Here is a 17,899-nt window from a genome sequence, read left to right on the forward strand (position 1 = left end):
AGGGACAGAGAGAAGGTGGAGACAGAACAGAGCAAGTAAGATAATAGGAGAGGACAGAAAAGGAAAAAGAAAGAAGAGAAAAAGGTAGAAGAGAAGACAGAGAGAAGGTGAGAGAGGGACCAGAGAGAAGGTGAGAGAGAGACAGAGAGAAGGTGAGAGAGGGAACAGAGAGAAGGTGAGAGAGGGACAGAGAGACAGAGAGAAGGTGAGAGAGGGACAGAGAGAAGGGTAAGAGGAGAGACAGAGAGAAGTTGAGAGAGGGACAGAGAGAAGGTGAGGAGAGACAGAGAAGGTGAAGAAGAGGGACAGAGAGAAGTGAGAGAGACAGAGACAGGTGATAGAGGGAACAGAGAGAGACAGCAGAGAAGGTGAGACAGAGACAGAGAGAGGGATAAGAGAGCAGGTGAGAGAGAGGCCAGAGAAGGTGAGAGAGGGACAGAGAGAAGGTGAGAGAGAGCAGAGAAGGTGAGAGAGGGACGAGAAGAGGTGAGAGAGGGACAGAGGAAAGGTGAGAGAGACAGAGAGAAGGTGAGAGGGGACAGAGACAGAGAAGGTGAGAGAGGGACAGAGAGAAGGTGAACGAGAGGACAGAGAGAAGGGAGAGAGGACAAGAGGAAGGTGAGAGACGACCAGCAGAAAGGTGAGAGAGGGACAGAGAGAAGGTGAGAGAGCCAGAGACGGTAAGCGAGGGACAGAGAGAAGGTGAGAGAGGGACAGAGAGAAAGGTGAGAGACGGGGGACAGGAGAAGGGTGAGAGAGGGACAGAGAAGGTGAAGAGAGGGACAGAGGAAGGTGAGAGAGACAGAGAGAAGGTGAGAGGGACAGAGAGAAGGTAGAGAGACAGAGAAGGATGAGAGAGGGAACAGAGAGAAGGTAAGAGAGAGACAAAGAGAAAGGTGAGAAACAGAGAGAAGGTGAGAGGGCCAAGAGAGAAGGTGAGAGAGAAACAGAGAGACAGAGAAGGTAGAGAGGACAGAGAGAAGGTAAGAGAGACAGAGAGAAGGTGAGAGAGAGACAGAGAGAAGGTGAGACAGAGACAGAGAGAAGGTAAGAGGGATAGAGAGAAGGTGAGAGAGAAACAGAGAGACAGAGAAGGTGAGAGAGGGACAGATAGAAGGTAAGAGAGAGACAGAGAGAAGGTGAGAGAGAGGACAGAGAGAAGGTGAGACAGAGACAGAAGAGAAGGTAAGAGAGAGACAGAGAGAAGGTGAGAGAGACAATGGAGAAGGTGAGAACCAGATGGGCAGCGAAGAAGAAGTTGTTGTAGTGACCCAGGATGGACATGGTGGTGTACCACACCAGGTACAGGAACGACTGCAGGGACACACAACATAGAAACAGATCAGTCAGGTCAAGTCAATAATGTGGTGTTATCATATACCAAATGATGTTCATTGTAAATGTAGGACACTCACATTGTCTGTAAACACCACACCCATTTTCCAGCATTGATACTTGGTGTCGACAGAGCTCAACCTGTCAAAAGAGGTGACATGATGTGAATGGTACTGTTTTTGACTTCACTCTGTGTATGCTAACCCGATAACTCTATTATAGGCCACTCTCCCAGGGTCTCACCAGGACACCAGCGATGCCTCCTTCACCACTGTCTCCTCTGTGGGGTTGAAGTCCAGAGCACTCTTATCCAGCCCCAGCAGCTCTGCTATCCTCTCAGCTCCGTACAGATCTCCATACTTATTGATCACCTAACAGCAGCAGGCCAGGATAACAAGGAGAAACTGAGAGTAAATAGTAGTAATAGTATGTGCATGATCAAGTCGTATTGATCTGGTGAATATAAATTACAAGCCAAACAAGAATGAATTAAATACTGTCTACTTACCTTGCGTTTCACAAACTTGTCCCAGTAGTTATTAGGGAAGGAACTATACAAAAGATGATAGAACATAGAATTATCACATGAAGGATTTACATGAGAGGAAGTTACAAACAAAATCCCTGGTGTAGACAATCAGTCCACAATCTGAATACTACAATCAAATACCAAAGTGATGATTTTAGTTTGCGGTAATGATAGTAGTCGTGTTCTGTTTGACTCACGGGGTGTTGATGACGAGGCGGTCCCACTGTCCTTTGATGTCATCGTCTGACGGCTGCTCTGTGATGTAGAGGCCGTCAAACTCCAGCTTCCTGGCGATCTCCTTCTCTCTCTTGAACACCGTCAGAGGCACCTTGGGGACACAGACAGAGCGATGGAACATCAGATCACAGCTCCACAGGGCACTGTCTGGATATAATACCATTACACTCTGATGATTACGTCACCAAAAACACCTTCAGAAAAAGGGGGAATATGTATTGGTGGTAAATTAGCTCCCATATCACAATATAAAGGACTTTGACCACTTGGAAAAGTGTGATATGTAAGTTTTAATTACTAGTCCATTATAATGATGGAAAATACATTCTCTAGGGATACTATAAAGATGTCGGTGTCGATGAGTTAGTTATCTGTATATGTGTGTGTTCACAAAATGTACCTTCAGGTAGTAGTATCCCACCACACACAGGAAAGAGATGACTGTGTGTAGTATGGCCAGGAAGCGTAGTGTAGGTGCCATGTAGCCGGTGCTCTCCTGCAGGACAAAATACTCCATCCCACCTTCATCATCCTCTTCATCAGTACCTCCACCACCGTTCCAGGGGTCTGGATCATCGTCATCCCCTTCATCGCCAGTCACCTGACACAACAAACACCCAGTTTATATCCATGGCAGTTCAATAGCAACACTGTGCTCTATTTGATTAGATATTGACTTACTTTGTAGAAGAGCAGAATAAAGTTGATGGCGAAAGCAACGAACAACGCTAAGAAACGCAGGTTGTAGAAGTTTCTGGCCAGATAGTTCTGCAAAACACACATGTATACACTGTTGCCCTCAGAACAGCCTCAATTTGTCGGGGAATGGACTCTACAAGGTATCGAAAGTGTTGCACAGGGATGCTGGCCCATGTTGACTCCAATGCTTCCCACAGTTGTGTCAAGTTGGTTGGATGTCCTTTGGATGGTGGACCATTCTTGAAACATACAGGAAACTATTGAGTGTGAAAAACCAAGCAGCGTTGCAGTTCTTGACTCAAACTGGTGTGCCTGGCACCTACTACCATACCCCGTTCAAAGGCACTTCAATATTTTGTTTCGCGCATTCACCCTCCGAATGGCACAAATACATTATCCATGTCTCAATTGTATCAAGGCTTACAAATAATGATTTAACCTGTCTCCTGCCCTTCATCTACACTGATTGAAGTGGATTTAACAGATTATATTATTAAGGGATTATATCTTTCAGCAGGATTCACCTGGTCAGTCTATGTCATGGAGAGCTGGTGTTCCTAATGTTTTGTAAACTCAGTGTATAGTATTCATACATTTGTGCAACAGGACAACCATGAATGTATTGTTGTGATTACAGGGCTCAACAGAATGGGTGAGTGTGCTCACCAACATCTTGGTCTGGTAGATCTCCAGGCCAGAGAAGAATCTGGCCATGAAGGCCTCTGGGGGCTCTTTCTTTAGTCCCGGTCTCTTCTTGGGGGCCTTCTTCTCCTCTTCTGGTGGGGACTCAGGTGGAGTCTCCTCTTTGGCTTTGTCCTTGTCTTTCTTCTCCTCCTCATCTGGGCTGCAGTTACAAACACACACCCCGTGGGTTTACACAGACAGACAGACAGACAGACACGCACCCTCAACAAATCAGTTCAGTTTCCACCAGGAGCAAAACAAATGATGATAGGGCTGAGCCTGGTAGGGAATATTGTGTCCACACTGGGAATCAAATCAGGTGCAATCACATCACATCAAGGACTTTATGAGGTCACTTACTCTGCCTTCTCTGGCTCGGCTTTGTGATCTCCATTGGCAGGCTCCATAGTAGCAGCCTCCTTCAAGAAACACATGGAATGTGGTTAAACTACACTCTTACAAAAAAGGGTTCCAAAAACGTTCTTCTGCTGTCCCCATAGGAAAACCCTTTTTGGTTCCAGGTAGAACCCTTTTTGGTTCCAGGTAGAATCATTTTGGGTTCCATGTAGAAAAGGTTCTATATGGAACCCAAAAAGGTTCCACCTGCAACCAAAAGGGTTTTACCTGCAACCAAAAAGGGTTCTTCAAAAGGTTATCCTATGGGGACAGCCCAAAGAACCCTTTAAGGTTCTAAATAGCACTTTTTTTCTAAGAGGGTACAGCTCATTTTTGCACCTAATCATTATGTGACATATACATTACAGAGGCCTGACCTTACACAGATAACCATTACTCTTTTTCTAAGACTGAACGTGTGATTTCTGAGGAGATCCAGGTACAGACCTTGGCCTTCTTCTGTTTGACGGCACTGGCTAAAGAGGGGGCGTCGACTCCCACCACTTCACCCATGTCCCCCAGACCTGGCTCGGCTGCGTGCTTGCCCCCCTGGCTCTTGGTTTGAATGTTGAGCAGCTCAGCCATCAGGTCGGCCTCTGCCTTGTCCCCTTGGGCCATCTGGACCATCTCTGCAACCGACGATGCCTCGCTCGCCTCCATCTTCTCTGCCTCCAGCACGTCGCCATGGATACCAAACTGTGTGGGGTCAGGCATGTTCCCCAGGATGTCTGTAACCTTCATGTTCTTGGCCCCCTCCACCAGGCCCCCACCAAACATGGAGGACCACAGGATGTGGAAGAAGCCCCACACCAGGTTGTAGAGGAAGCGGAAGAGGCCTGTGATTATCTTCCAGAAGAAGGAGAATAACCCTCGAACCATCTCCCTCACACTCATCTTCCTGAAATTCCTGTACTGCCGCCGCATGCTCTTGAAGGTAAGCAGCTGGCGGAAGCTGGACAGGTTCTTCTTCATGGAGACACAGGAGTTTGTGAAGGCTGAGTGAGACTCCATCATGCTCTCCTCCTCTTCCTCCTCCTCTTCCTCCTCCACACTCTGGCTGTCCTCCTCATCCTCCTCGAGACGCTCCACTGAGTCAGGCTCAGAGATCTGGGAGGCCAGTTGCATCTCAAAGATGGTGTCCTCACAAAAGTTGACAAACAGCTCCATCTTCTCGCTCTCCCCGCCCTCGTTGACCACGTCAAAGATGAACTGTCTCTTGGACTCTTTGACCTGGGGCTTCTCCCACTGCGTACGACTGGACTCACTGATCTCAAAGTAGACCCTCTCGATGCGCTTGGCCCCGCCCATGATCTCGATGCGGCCCAGGTAGGGCTCGAAGTAGTTGATTACGCTCTCAGCCAGGTCCAGGAAGGTGGCTAGACGGGCGTCGTGAGGCATGTGTTCTGATAGGTTGGTGAGCAGGACCGCCACGTTAAAACCAATGTCCTTGGCCGGTTCATGAAAACGTTCAACAAACTCCTCGTAGTTGAACATGTCGTTTTCGTCAGCCTCGACGCAGGAGAGCAGGAACTCAATCTCCGACTGGGAGTACTGCTTCTGGTTCTCCATGGACTTCTGGAACTCCTTCTTGGAGATCACTCCCTTGCTGTCCGGGTCGTACTCCTTGAAGTTGTCCGAGGAGGTCAGGTCTTTGAGTTTGAGGAACATGTCGAAGAACTTGAGGATCATCTCTACATTGCTGGAGGACTCCACCAGGGTGTCCACCATCTGTTTGCCAATGGTTCCGTTGACAACATTACCTGTAGGAGGGTAGCGAGGGTTACTAAAGTTTAGGACATACAATACAAAGTACACAGTAACCATAACACAATCTGCTTATTTTATTGTCAAGGTAGATCGCCTAGATATTTGATACCATGCAAAATCATTTCAAGCAAATAAATGTGTTTACAGTTTTAGGGATAAAGGATAAAATGGTTAGTAGCTAACTCTGTTCTATCAGTGTCATCTGATAGCCACAATATGCTCCATGATGAGTCACGACTGAGATAAAAAGGTGTAATAGAACCTTCCAGAAGGGAGAGCATCATCACAATCATGTCCTTCTGCAGGTCCAGCAGCTCCTTCAATAAGTCAATCTGACTTGAGTCCTGGGGGGACAGGAAACAAAAGCAACTTTGAGACACATTCTGCACCATATCAAGGTTAGTGCCGCTCTGTCAGGGCCAGTCCACTGCTAATATCCCAGAGCGGCATTTGGATAGATCAAGGCCCTCTGCGAGCACTGGGACCCGCTACTGTAGGATTCGCTAGGCCCCAGCCATCCATCAGCACATGGCCTAATGTCATTCTGCTGGGCCAGAGCAGATGGCTGGGAGGGGATGACTCATTTTGGGCCTCCCCAGCATGCAATAAATCTGAGGAGGGACTTTGATTAGCTTAATCAAAACACACCCGGCAGCCCTGTCAATCTGGTCACTTGCAAACAGCCCTGCCCCTCCGGATAACCCTGAGATAAGCTGAGGTGGTCTAACGCTCCGAGAGGTTTCATCCTGATCCCACCTGGGTTATTGGCTACAAAGCACATCCAAGGTGTCTTGCTGTGGGAGTGATGGATCACATAGCCTTCATAACATTTCAAATGAAGGCAGGGAGAAAAGCCTGTCACCCAGGTATGCTGCAGAGTACATCCCTGAACTAAGAGGGACCTCTTGTGGCAACAGCTGATTGGTAAAAAAGTCAGGATATGAACTCTCCATCCACATACAGTTTGATGTTGTATCACACTAACCAGATGCTATTCAGTTTCATATCTGAATTGATAGATCTAATATTGAGCCACTGGTTGACAAGGAGTGAGTTGATTAGAAAATGGTCCTTAGTTGTATTACCTGTGAGAGCTTCATCTGCATATTGGCAAACACATGCAGGAAGCCCACCACTGCATCCCATAGCCTGCTGTGGGCCAGACTCTGCTGGTTCCCAATACACGGGCCCTGGGGACACACAGAGAAGATATCACTATAGTCAGGACGATAACCATGATTAACCATACAATGCATTCCTGTCCGTGAAGGTTAGTTTCTTCCAACCCAAGAGGCTTGTGTTACCTGTATGTACTCAGTGAGAGAGTTGAAAATCTGCTTGGCCACAGCCAGGGCTTTGGAGAAGTTCCGCTGGCCAGCCTCATCCATGATGTCTTTCCCAGAGTAGTACCAGTAGAAATCACTAATGGATTCCTAATATTGGATAAATCAACATGTAACACAGGACAGTATAAACAGACGCTATACACAAAGCATATAGGGAGTGAGGGTGGGGGATAGTATTTTACCTGCAGACGGAGCAGGTAGTCCACAGTGCTGATGATGATATTTACTGTGGTTGTGTTCCCAGTCTGAGTCCGCAGGAAGTTTTGGAAGTCTGAAGAAAGGGAAAAGGGGTCAAATGGATAAAAGAGGATCACTTTCAGCAGAGTACGGTAATGAAATATATTGAACATTGTCACAAGTAGGCTACAGTAGGTAAACTAAGGCTTATTATTGACGTAAGGTGTTCTGTGTAAAGTGTTGGACATACCGTTGTTGTGTCCCTCACAGAGCAATTGCAGAAACCTAAAGAGATCCTTAGTGAACTCATCGTTCTGCAGTACCTTGGAACCTGGAAACAGGAGATGAGATTGATGACTGTCCACTTAGGTTAGGAGGGGGCTAGAAACCAGATGACCCCCTCAGCTTGATCTAACACAAGCTTACACCATGGCCAGCATAACTTTCACTTCCCCACAAAGCTGCTGTATAGTCCTCTAGCTCCTAGACTAGGAGACTTTGTCATGAAAGTCTTGTGCTCTCTATGAGACATTCATATCACTTTGACTTGATATACTGTACATACTGGATAGAGGGAGGGATAATAGGAATACAACTGAGCTTTGTTGTTCGGTCCTTCAGATACAAGCAAAGCTTTGGACATTTTATTCGTATTACTAATTTACTTTATCGATTAATATTGGTTAGTAATATCAATATAAAGAGAAATAAAAGCTTCCACACACGACAAGCAGACAAACAGTAACTTTGTATAGGAGAGAGAGGTAAGAGTCAGTTGGGTCTAAAGCTATGGCTTGAACAATCAGACCAATGTCTTATTGAGCATGCATGTGGTCCTTCAGATCAGAGCAGTAGGTTATTATCACATTCCATACAGAGGGGAGGGGGAAGAGGTGGGAACTGGACGAAGAGCAATCAGGATGGCGAAATGAGTAGAATCTAAACCGTGTATTTACCCCGCTCACTCACGTTGACTGCGACCGATGAGTTAAAAAATGATAAGAAGAAACAAACAAACAAAAAAAGCAGACATAAGCAAAGGAGAAGACATTGAGTTTCAATAAGAAGTAAGGAAGAAGAAGAGAGATATATCTACATCATTTTAGGCGTTGGACATACAGTAGACATGCGGTTAAGAGTCTCAGGTAGGTAGGTCTACAGGTTCTGCTGCACAGTTTGGCAGGACTGGTGTTAGACGGGGAGTGAGAAACACTACAGGACTGCAGTCACCATCACTTATGCCTGGTTACATGAGGTGGGAATGAGCTGGAGTATGTATGAGAACATACCCATTTACTGTATGCGCTCCATTAGATCCAACAGCTTCTATGGTGGGGGATTTACATTGTGTATAGATCTGTTTTTTTTGGAGTTGGTGTTTTTTATCTTGTTGACAGACAGTACTCAGACATCACGTGACTGAGGAACATACAGTAGCACAGGTTTACCTGCCCAATGAACACAGACACAATGGGCCAGTTCATTTTGCATGGCCCGGTGCCCCGGGTGGTGGAGATTTCACTTAAGGACCAATGGAATGGTGTAAAATGTGCAATCTCTGCCTACCTGAGGAACCGGGCCATGCAAAACAAACTCGCCCAGTGACATATGTGACATGGAGATGAGCTTTTCCATCACAAACAAAAGAGCGAATGTGGCACGCTAATGCTGTATTATGTGGCTGTAATAGCCCTATCACAGGCCTTCAAACACAACAAAAAGACATGGGCCAATCATTAGCTGGTGGGTTGGACATTGTCTGACCAATCATAATGGCAGGGGGTGTATCCTTATGGATTGCTGTTATTGCTTGTGCATAAGTTTGTAGGAATTACTAGTGACCACATACAGTTCTGACATAACATTACCTTTGTCACTATGGAGTAGGGTACAGTAAATCTTTATTAATGAATTACGTTTCTCTACGGGCAGATTCAGAATGTACAACAAGGTGTTAATAGGAACACATTGACCACTGGCTGTAGCACAAGCAGTAAGAGCAAACCACAAATAATCACATTAGTGGAATAATGTAATTTTAGACTGGTTTTGTCAGTGAGCATTGATTGGTTGGAGATCAGAAGACAGGTGACTTGTGACCCTGTGGCTGGGTGGGAGGAAGGGGGAGGGGTCAGATGAAATCAACATGGAGTAACATGGAAATCAACATTACCTACTTAACATTTATATGTTATACTTGTGTATGGTTTTAGACACTTAAGAAATGTGTATGGAGCATCATGGGTCAGCATTTGGCAAGAGCACCAAGTGGACTTGACTCTCAAAAGTAAGAAAATAAATTGTCATCTTATAATCAAACAAATCTACAATTACTTTCCTATAACACTAAAGATTTCTAAGATATGCATGTCTTTCTGTGTTGACAGGAGAGAGAGAGGTTACCGGTGCATATGTCTGTCTGAGGTAGTGTTGACAGGACATGGTAGGTGTTGGACAGAGAGCCAGAGGTTACCGTGCATATGTCTGTCTGAGGTAGTGTTGACAGGAGAGAGAGAGGTTACGTGCATATGTCTGTCTGAGGTAGTGTTGACAGGAAGGGAGAGATTACAGTGCATATGTCTGTCTGAGGTAGTGTTGACGGGGAGAGAGGTTACAGTGCATATGTCTGTCTGAGGTAGTGTTGACAGGAAGAGAGGTTACCGTTAGTGTTGACAGGAGAGCCAGAGGTTATAGTGCATATGTCTTTCTGAGGTAGTATACTGTTTCCCCTCGTTTATCTCTCCTCACTTACTTGATCCTTCCTCAGTCACCATCCCAAGACCTTCCGCTTTGTTTTGCCTTTCGAATGCATTCAAATCCAGGACACTAATGAAGATGAAAGAAAGAGACCCAACATGGTTTTCAACACGTACGGTTTTGCTTTGTTTGAATGTCAAACCGTCAAAGATTTGTTTGTGTATTGTGAGATCATTTCACCTGCAAGACTGCATGAGTCCTGATAAACTCTTGAAAAAGCCAGCATCTCTTTTTTCCTTCAGATAGTCAAGCATTTTCTACAAAAAGGAAATACACAATAAAATGTGAGCTGCACTGTAGATACTGAAAACATTTATATGGATTCCATAAATATTCTCATATACCTGCTGAACCACTATGTTGCCCCCGTTGAGTATAGAGATGCCCAGCTTCAAGGTAAAGGTCACCATGGGCCCAAGTGAACCTGAAGAGGACAATCAGGGATCACATTATTTGTGTGTGTTTGTCTTTGTAAGAGTGTTCCCCTGTACTTTATTTATTTATATATAGATATTTTTTTAGGTGGTAGATCAGATTTAATATTGCAGATAGATTGCGCCTTCCATCAATGTAAGTGTCTGCATCATTTCCAGTCCCCCATATATTTATTTGTATATATTATTTGTAATGATTATTTATTATTTTCACCCTAACCCTACCATCCCTCCCCTAATTGGAGTAAACTAATGGACAACAACACTTAGGCTTCTACTTCCAGCTTATACATACTATATGCATTTTACAGACACAGTATATTTTACAATAGTTATCTTTGTTTGTTTTTAGTCCCGTCCTTCAGCTACCCTCAACCCCTCCCATCTATCTCTGAACACCAGAACACCCTGTACCTTTGCTGGCGCTGATCATCTGTAACACCATCTCAGCAGCTCCTCTGTCATGCAGTCTGGCCTGCTGGTACAGCGTCTTCTGTTTCTCCATCTCTTTTTCCTATCAGGTCAAAAAACAAACAAACCCCTTGTAAACAAACACAGCTCCTTACAAAATCATTTGAGACTAGTCAAATATAATACCCTGATGGGAGATCCAAAACACCTCAAACGTTTTCTCTTTTCCTTCTTCATCTTCCTCTTCCTCATCTTCTGCACAACTCTAAAGAAAACAAGCGAGAGCTTTGTTAGCCAGGTCTCTGTTGACCTGTACATGACACTAAAGACATTAATCCAATAACAAATCAGCAAACAATCTATATAGGCTTTGTACCTTTGCCATCATGTCTGCATATGCAATATACAAAGGATCCTCTTCCAAAGAACTGAATGAAAAAGCAGGATAAACGTATGTGAATAAACCTTGCATAACTCCATAGTAAACAAGTATCTCAGGTGCATGACTAAGAACAAATGTGACACAATTACTTGTGCTCGAGTGCTTCTCCTTGCGTGGGCAGAAATGCTGCAGTGATTTAGTTTAATGTGCCAGTTTATTAGCCAAGGGATACACCAGCAATATTATACAGCACAGATGGAGCTAGCAGCATGATACCAGGTGCACAGGTGTCTGTGTGTGTTTACCTCCGCTCAGTGAGCGCATTGTGACTGAAATGCAGGATGAGCTGATGAAGAGGGTCTGGCTGCCTCTCTGCCTCCTCCTCTTCCTCCTCCTCCACCTTCAGTTGGGTCTTCTGCACAAACACCCAGTCACACATCAGAGTACATCAGAGTACAGCCTGACACCCAATCACCTGTCATGTATACAGTAGCAGTGCCCTTTACCCTCTGTACTGTGACTAAATGTGACTAAATGTGCCTGCTGTACACTGAGCTGATACAAACCTTATAGATTGAACTTCTAAATCAGTATGCTCTACTTTGAATTAGTGATATTTTAATAATGTAAGTTAAAGTTGTTGAAATTACACTGCAACACACTTTAAAAATAACAATTACCACAAGGCCAAGGTATCTAAACAAAAACATGGATGGTTATTATCCATATGCAGTAACCACTGCCATTTCATAAGTAGTCTTATCTTACTGCGCATCACTTACCTCAGAGACAACAGGGTGTACTTGATCAACAGAAACACATTGAAATGAAAGATGCATAATGTGCAGTCAAACCCTGTCTCACTGAAGCATGAACCATGGAAAGACACAGACTGAGTGTATCTCAACAGAATAGCATTACGGGTACGGCACGCCACTCCTACATCAGCAGACCATGCAGGCACACACACAGGGACATACACACAGCACATTTAGATGGTACAGCAGTGTCAAGGTTAGCGGTGTCAAGGTCAGCGGTGTCAAGGTCAGCGGTGTCAAGGTGTGTGTTCAGTAGAGATAAAGAGAGGAAGACGGAGGTTAAGCATGACTCTCCATGAGCCTGATCCATACTCTATAATACTCTATACTAGTCTAGCACCGTATCACTATGACAGTCACAGACACAGACACTCTCCTAGTGAAGAGAGACCACCAGGAAAGTATGGTGCAAAAAAAAGTGGTTGATGGGATACTATTCCACATGGTCATCGCTTTTAAGATGTAACCATTTTCCCTGCATTTTAGGTCAGCAATATCTTATAAAGTGTTATAGAGTGATTATAACCATTGTATTCATTGCTGTTTTGATAAATGTAGCAGATTCTAATGCTTACACAGGACAGAATGGTGTTTTTGAAGAATTTCTGAGATATCTAGAATCAAAGTTGTAAAGAAAGCAACCCTTGCAGGGACAGTTTTCCTTAATAATTTCATTACAACAAATTCCTCAAACAACATGAATATTACACGATAATGTGTCCATGCTGTGACAGAAAATTTACGAAAGACGCCACACCTTCCATAAATTTCACCAGTAAGCCGTAGCATCGTGGTTGGATGCTCTCTTACCCCTGTGGGATGGGGGACAGCTCTAGAACCGGATAACGGTACAGTAACAGTACAGTACAGCTGCCAGCCTGGCACTGACATCCAGACCGATGCCATGCGTGCCTGGGAAGGCATTTCGTTAGCAAGGAACAGATCAACATGGAGCCAGGGGCAAAACATGGATGACCGGCGGAACACCCGAAGTGCTTGGCAGGCATTGTGCTGGCGAAGAGCTTGTGTTGTGGCATGGCCAGGTGAGGATGGAGAGGATAGGCTAGTACCACAAATAACACAGAGAAGGCTGGGCACTGTGAGGACAGGTACAGTACTTACTGCCAGGTCCTGCACTAGCTTCTCTTCAAAAGAGTACGTCTCTGTCTCTATCCATATTCTTTGATAGCCCAGGAGGAAGAGGTTAATAGAGCGATGCCTGGGGGTGCAGAGGGAGATGAGGAGGGTTAGCAGGGTGGGCCAGGGGGGAGAGGAGAGGAGCGGGGTATTACTTTAAGAATGGTTAATACTTTTTAGTATGGCACTGGAACATCCAACTGGTCACCGTGGAGAAACACAGACTGAACTGTACCCCCAAATTCATAACCCTGTCATGTATACACCAGTAAACAATTATCACGGAACATATTTATTTTAGCAACATCTATAGTGTACTATGATGATTAAAGCTAAATAAAATGGTATGGTTTATGGTATAAATTACAGAGACATCAGTACAGAAACCTAAAATTTAAGAGAAAAATACTTTTTGGTCAGAGTGAATGAGGGAATATTTTTGTGATGAGTGTAGCTCCCAGGCCAACCAGTCAGAATGCCAGTTGGATCACTGTATGAGAGTTACAGGAGGAAGGAAGTGGAGGTCACAAACATTGTCTGAACATTACATTACCGTTAGCATGGAGAGCAGACTGTCATAGTCTGTGTTCTCATGCATTTTTTCAAGCCAATAGCATCGGTAGGTGTTCAGGAAGTAATTATTACTTTTGTGCCTGAGGGGAGGTACAGTATAGTAATGTCATTCAGGAGAGACCAGAGAGAAGGTGAAGTACAGATGTACTATCTTCATTTAACCAGTTTCTCGCAGCAGGAAAATAATCCTGCAGCAACAGGAAATGTAAATTATTATGTGGATTAATCATTAGGGCAAATCAAGTCTGACATTTTAAAGTGCAAATTACAAAGCCTTTTTAAATCTTGAATAGAATATAAGTTTGCATTTGATGCTGCGCAGGAACATTCTCTGCGACAAAGAGTCATAACATTAAGAAAGTACATCTGTAGTAGAGACACAGTAGTAGAGACACAGTAGTAGAGACACAGTAGTAGAGACACAGTAGTAGAGACACAGTAGTAGAGACACAGTAAGAAGTGTGGTAAGTCACTGAAACAAGGGTATGTAATAGTTTTAGAGGTGGTGGAAATATAAGCTAACAGTTGGAGGAGAAAAGTACACAGACATTTCATCAAATGTCCTCAACATAGAATGTCATTATTTAAAAAACATTACTCTGACTGAGAAGGCTAATGCTTACTCATTACTCAACTATGTGAGGTAATGTCATATTCCCAAAAGAACACCAATAACTAGGTGAAATTAGTCATCTGGTGTCGAGGAGCGGCATCAAAGCACATATTAAAGATGGCTGCCCCCAGGTTGGGCTCCTAATTGTTTTTCTCCCTGCTGTCTCTCCTCCTGGGTCTCTGTGATTGAGTTACAGTGCAGCAGGGCATGAAATTGCTCGTGTCCTTTTCTATTCCTTGATAACTGGCTGAGGCTAGTCATTTGTCGTACAGATTGGGGGAGGGGAGCTTCACATTAAATACTGGGTCTGGAGTCTAGGAAAGAGGGGTGAGACTCGTGAGGCAGAGAGAAAGAGAGAGTGTAGGGTTGGCTTGGAAATAAGAGACAATGCTAAACTGTACACAGCTTGCTGCCTGCCAGTACCGACAACAGCAGCTGGGGTATTTGGTTCTAATATTTGACTTGGAGTCCCCAAATCAAATCCAATTGTATTTGTCACATTCGCCAAATACAACAGGTGTAGTAGACATTACTGTGAAATGCTTAGTTACAAGCCCTTAACCAACAATGCATTTCAAGAAAAAGAGTTAAGAAAATATTACAAAATAAACTAAAGCAAAAAAAAATTCATAAAGAATTAACAATAAAATAACAATATCGAGGCTATATACAGGGAGTACCAGTATAGTAGAGGAAATGTGTACATGTAGGTGGGGGGTGGTGCATTGTAAAAAGTCCAGATGGCCATTTGATTAATTGTTCGGCAGTCTTATGGCTTGGGGGTAGAAGCTGTTAAGGAGACTTTTTGGTCCGAGACTTGGCGCTCCGGTACCACTTGCCGTGCAGTAGCAGAGGAAACAGTCTATGACTAGGGTGACTGGAGTCTTTGACAATTCTTTGGGCTTTCCTCTGACACCGCCTAGTATATAGGTCCTGGATGGAAGGAAGCTTGGCCCCAATGATGCACTGGGGCGTACGCACTACCCTCTGTAGTGCCTTACGGTCAGAAGCCGAGCAGTTGCCATACCAGGCGGTGATGCAACCGGTCAGGATGCCCTCGATGGTGCAGCTGTAGAACCTTTTGAGGATCTGAGGACCCATGCCAAATATTTTCAGTCTCCTGAGGGGGAAAAGGTATTGTCGTGCCCTCTTCACGACTGTCTTGGTGTGTTTGGACCATGATAGTTCGTTGGTGATGTGGACACCAAGGAACTCGAAACTCTCGACCCCCGTTGATGTTAATGGGGGCCTGGTTGGCCCACCTTTTCCTGTAGTCCACGATCAGCTCCTTTGTCTTGCTCACAATGAGGGAGAGGTTGTTGTCCTGGCACCACACTGCCAGGTCTCTGACCTTCCCCCTATAGGCTGTCTCGTCGTTGTCGGTGATCAGGCCTACCACTGTTGTGTCGTCAGCAACTTTTCTGATGGTGTTGGAGATTGGCCACGCAGTCATGAGTGAACAGGGAGTACAGGAGGGACTAATCACGCACCCCTGAGGGGCCCCAGTGTTGAGGATCAGCGTGGCACATGTGTTGTTGCCTACCCTTACCACCTGGGGGTGGCCTGTCAGAAATCCAGGATCCAGTTGGAGGGAGGTGTTTAGTCCCAGGGTCCTTAGCTTAGTGATGAGGTTTGTGTGCACTATTGTGTTGAACACTGAGCTGTAGTCAATGAACAGCCTTCTCACATAGGTGTTCCTTTTGTCCAGGTGGGAAAGGGCAGTGTGGAGTGCGATTGAGATTGCGTCATCTGTGAATCTGTTGGGGCAGTATGCGAATTGAAGTGGGTCTAAGGTTTCCGGGATGATGGTGTTGATGTGAGCCAAAACCAGCCTTTCAAAGCCCTTCATGGCTACAGACGTGAGTGCTACAGGGCGGTAATCATTTCGGCAGGTTACCTTCACTTTCCTGGGCACAGGGACTATGGCGGTCTGCTTGAAAAAACTCACGCAGGGGGCGACGGTTAGGGATATTTGGAACTCACATGTGAAAAGGTTAATTGTAGATCGTCCAGTTTATTTTCCAATGATTGCAGGTTGCCCAATAGTACAGAATACGCCTCCGAATTCTCACAAGGCACCCGACCTCCAGTCTCGACAAAGCAGTACATCCTTCGCGTCGGACTCGTTAAAGAAAAAGTCTTCGTCCAGTTTGAGGTGAGTAATCGCTGTTCTGATGTCCAGAAGCTCTTTTCGGTCATAAGAGACGGTAGCAGCAACATTATGTACAAAATAAGTTACAAACAATGCGAAAAAATAAATCAATAGCACAGTTAGTTAGGAGCCATTACATTACAGTCAGTCAGCTAATGAATGTGTTTGTAAAGGAATGTGACTATAGCAAATGGAGACAGGTGTGTGGTACCTGGGCAGGTTGTAGAGAGGAGCCATGCGGAAGCAGGCCACCACCGCACGCTTTCTCTGCTTGGACAGCAGCTTCTGCCACACACACTTCTTAGACCTCAACGGCTGCTCAACCTACATTGAATAAATGAAGACAAAATATGTACTTTATTATATATCAAATTATATAAGGATTATATAATTATATAAGGAGTATGGTTTGGAGCAGAAGTATGAGTATATCATGCTGATCATAGATCTATGATCAGAGAAGCAGGACATAAAGGATCTAGGATCTAGGATATAGGACGCAGCCAGTATATGGAGATATGAGGCACAGCCAGTATATGGAGATATGAGGCACAGCCAGTATATGGAGATATGGGGCACAGCCAGTATATGGAGATATGCGGCACAGCCAGTATATGGAGATATGGGGCACAGCCAGTATGAGATATGGGGCACAAGCCGGTATGTGGAGGTATGGGACACAGCCAGTATATGGAGATATGGGACACAGCCAGTATATGGAGATATGGAGCACAGACAGTATATGGAGATATGGGCACAGCCAGTATATGGAGATATTGGGGCACAGCCAGTATATGGAGATATGGGGCACAGCCAGTATATGGAGATATGGGGCACAAGCCAGTAGATGGATGGAGATATGGGGCACAGCCAGTATATGGAGATATGGGGCACAGCCAGTATATGGAGATATGGGGCACAGCCAGTATATGGAGATATGCGGCACACATATAAGACGTAGAAAACTGGATGTACTGTAGGCAGTACGGGTGATGCATGGTGCAGCCAGCCACTGACCTGCTCCAGATGAAAGACTGCAGCTGAGATGCTCTGGACCCGGAACACGGTCCTCTCAGGGTCTGGAGGCCCCTCGTTCTTCACCATCACATCCTTATACAGGTTCAGCTGCCACCGCACTGCAGGGTCCTCTGACTGTGGGTGGGTTAGCGCAGTGTAGGGCTTAGAAAACATCACTGCTGTTTGATACAGAGGTGCTGTTCTAGTTTTATGAATGACAGTAATTCATCATTTTCTCTAGCTCACCTTCTCTTGAAGGTGCAGATTCTGCCGCAAATGCTCCTTCACTTCATCATCTGTGTCTTTCTGTTGAGTAATATGAGGAAACAATTAGATATACCATTCATTAATCGTAGTCAGTTGTTGACCACCCTTGATGACCGAAAAAAATGTAATACTGGTCTCTGCTGAGTATTGTGTAGTCGGTAACACCTG

General features: G+C 45.0%; 1 protein-coding gene across 1 annotated transcript in view; it reads right to left on the bottom strand.

Moving 5' to 3' along the window:
- Window positions 1-17,899, bottom strand: part of LOC111969023 (ryanodine receptor 3-like) — a 190,657-nt gene that overhangs the window by 3,824 nt on the left and 168,934 nt on the right. Inside the window, 27 exon segments of the mRNA XM_070445284.1 lie at window positions 1,219-1,314; window positions 1,416-1,476; window positions 1,579-1,706; window positions 1,844-1,886; window positions 2,062-2,192; window positions 2,502-2,702; window positions 2,783-2,869; window positions 3,467-3,644; window positions 3,845-3,903; window positions 4,328-5,640; window positions 5,910-5,991; window positions 6,733-6,837; window positions 6,952-7,080; window positions 7,176-7,264; window positions 7,421-7,501; window positions 8,127-8,144; window positions 9,923-9,996; window positions 10,108-10,184; window positions 10,272-10,351; window positions 10,776-10,875; window positions 10,981-11,037; window positions 11,149-11,200; window positions 11,460-11,569; window positions 13,095-13,191; window positions 16,659-16,771; window positions 17,465-17,599; window positions 17,711-17,770. Coding sequence (XP_070301385.1) covers window positions 1,219-1,314; window positions 1,416-1,476; window positions 1,579-1,706; window positions 1,844-1,886; window positions 2,062-2,192; window positions 2,502-2,702; window positions 2,783-2,869; window positions 3,467-3,644; window positions 3,845-3,903; window positions 4,328-5,640; window positions 5,910-5,991; window positions 6,733-6,837; window positions 6,952-7,080; window positions 7,176-7,264; window positions 7,421-7,501; window positions 8,127-8,144; window positions 9,923-9,996; window positions 10,108-10,184; window positions 10,272-10,351; window positions 10,776-10,875; window positions 10,981-11,037; window positions 11,149-11,200; window positions 11,460-11,569; window positions 13,095-13,191; window positions 16,659-16,771; window positions 17,465-17,599; window positions 17,711-17,770 — 3,756 coding nt within the window.

Source organism: Salvelinus sp. IW2-2015, linkage group LG9 (assembly GCF_002910315.2).
Source record: "Salvelinus sp. IW2-2015 linkage group LG9, ASM291031v2, whole genome shotgun sequence".
Taxonomy (NCBI): domain Eukaryota; kingdom Metazoa; phylum Chordata; class Actinopteri; order Salmoniformes; family Salmonidae; genus Salvelinus; species Salvelinus sp. IW2-2015.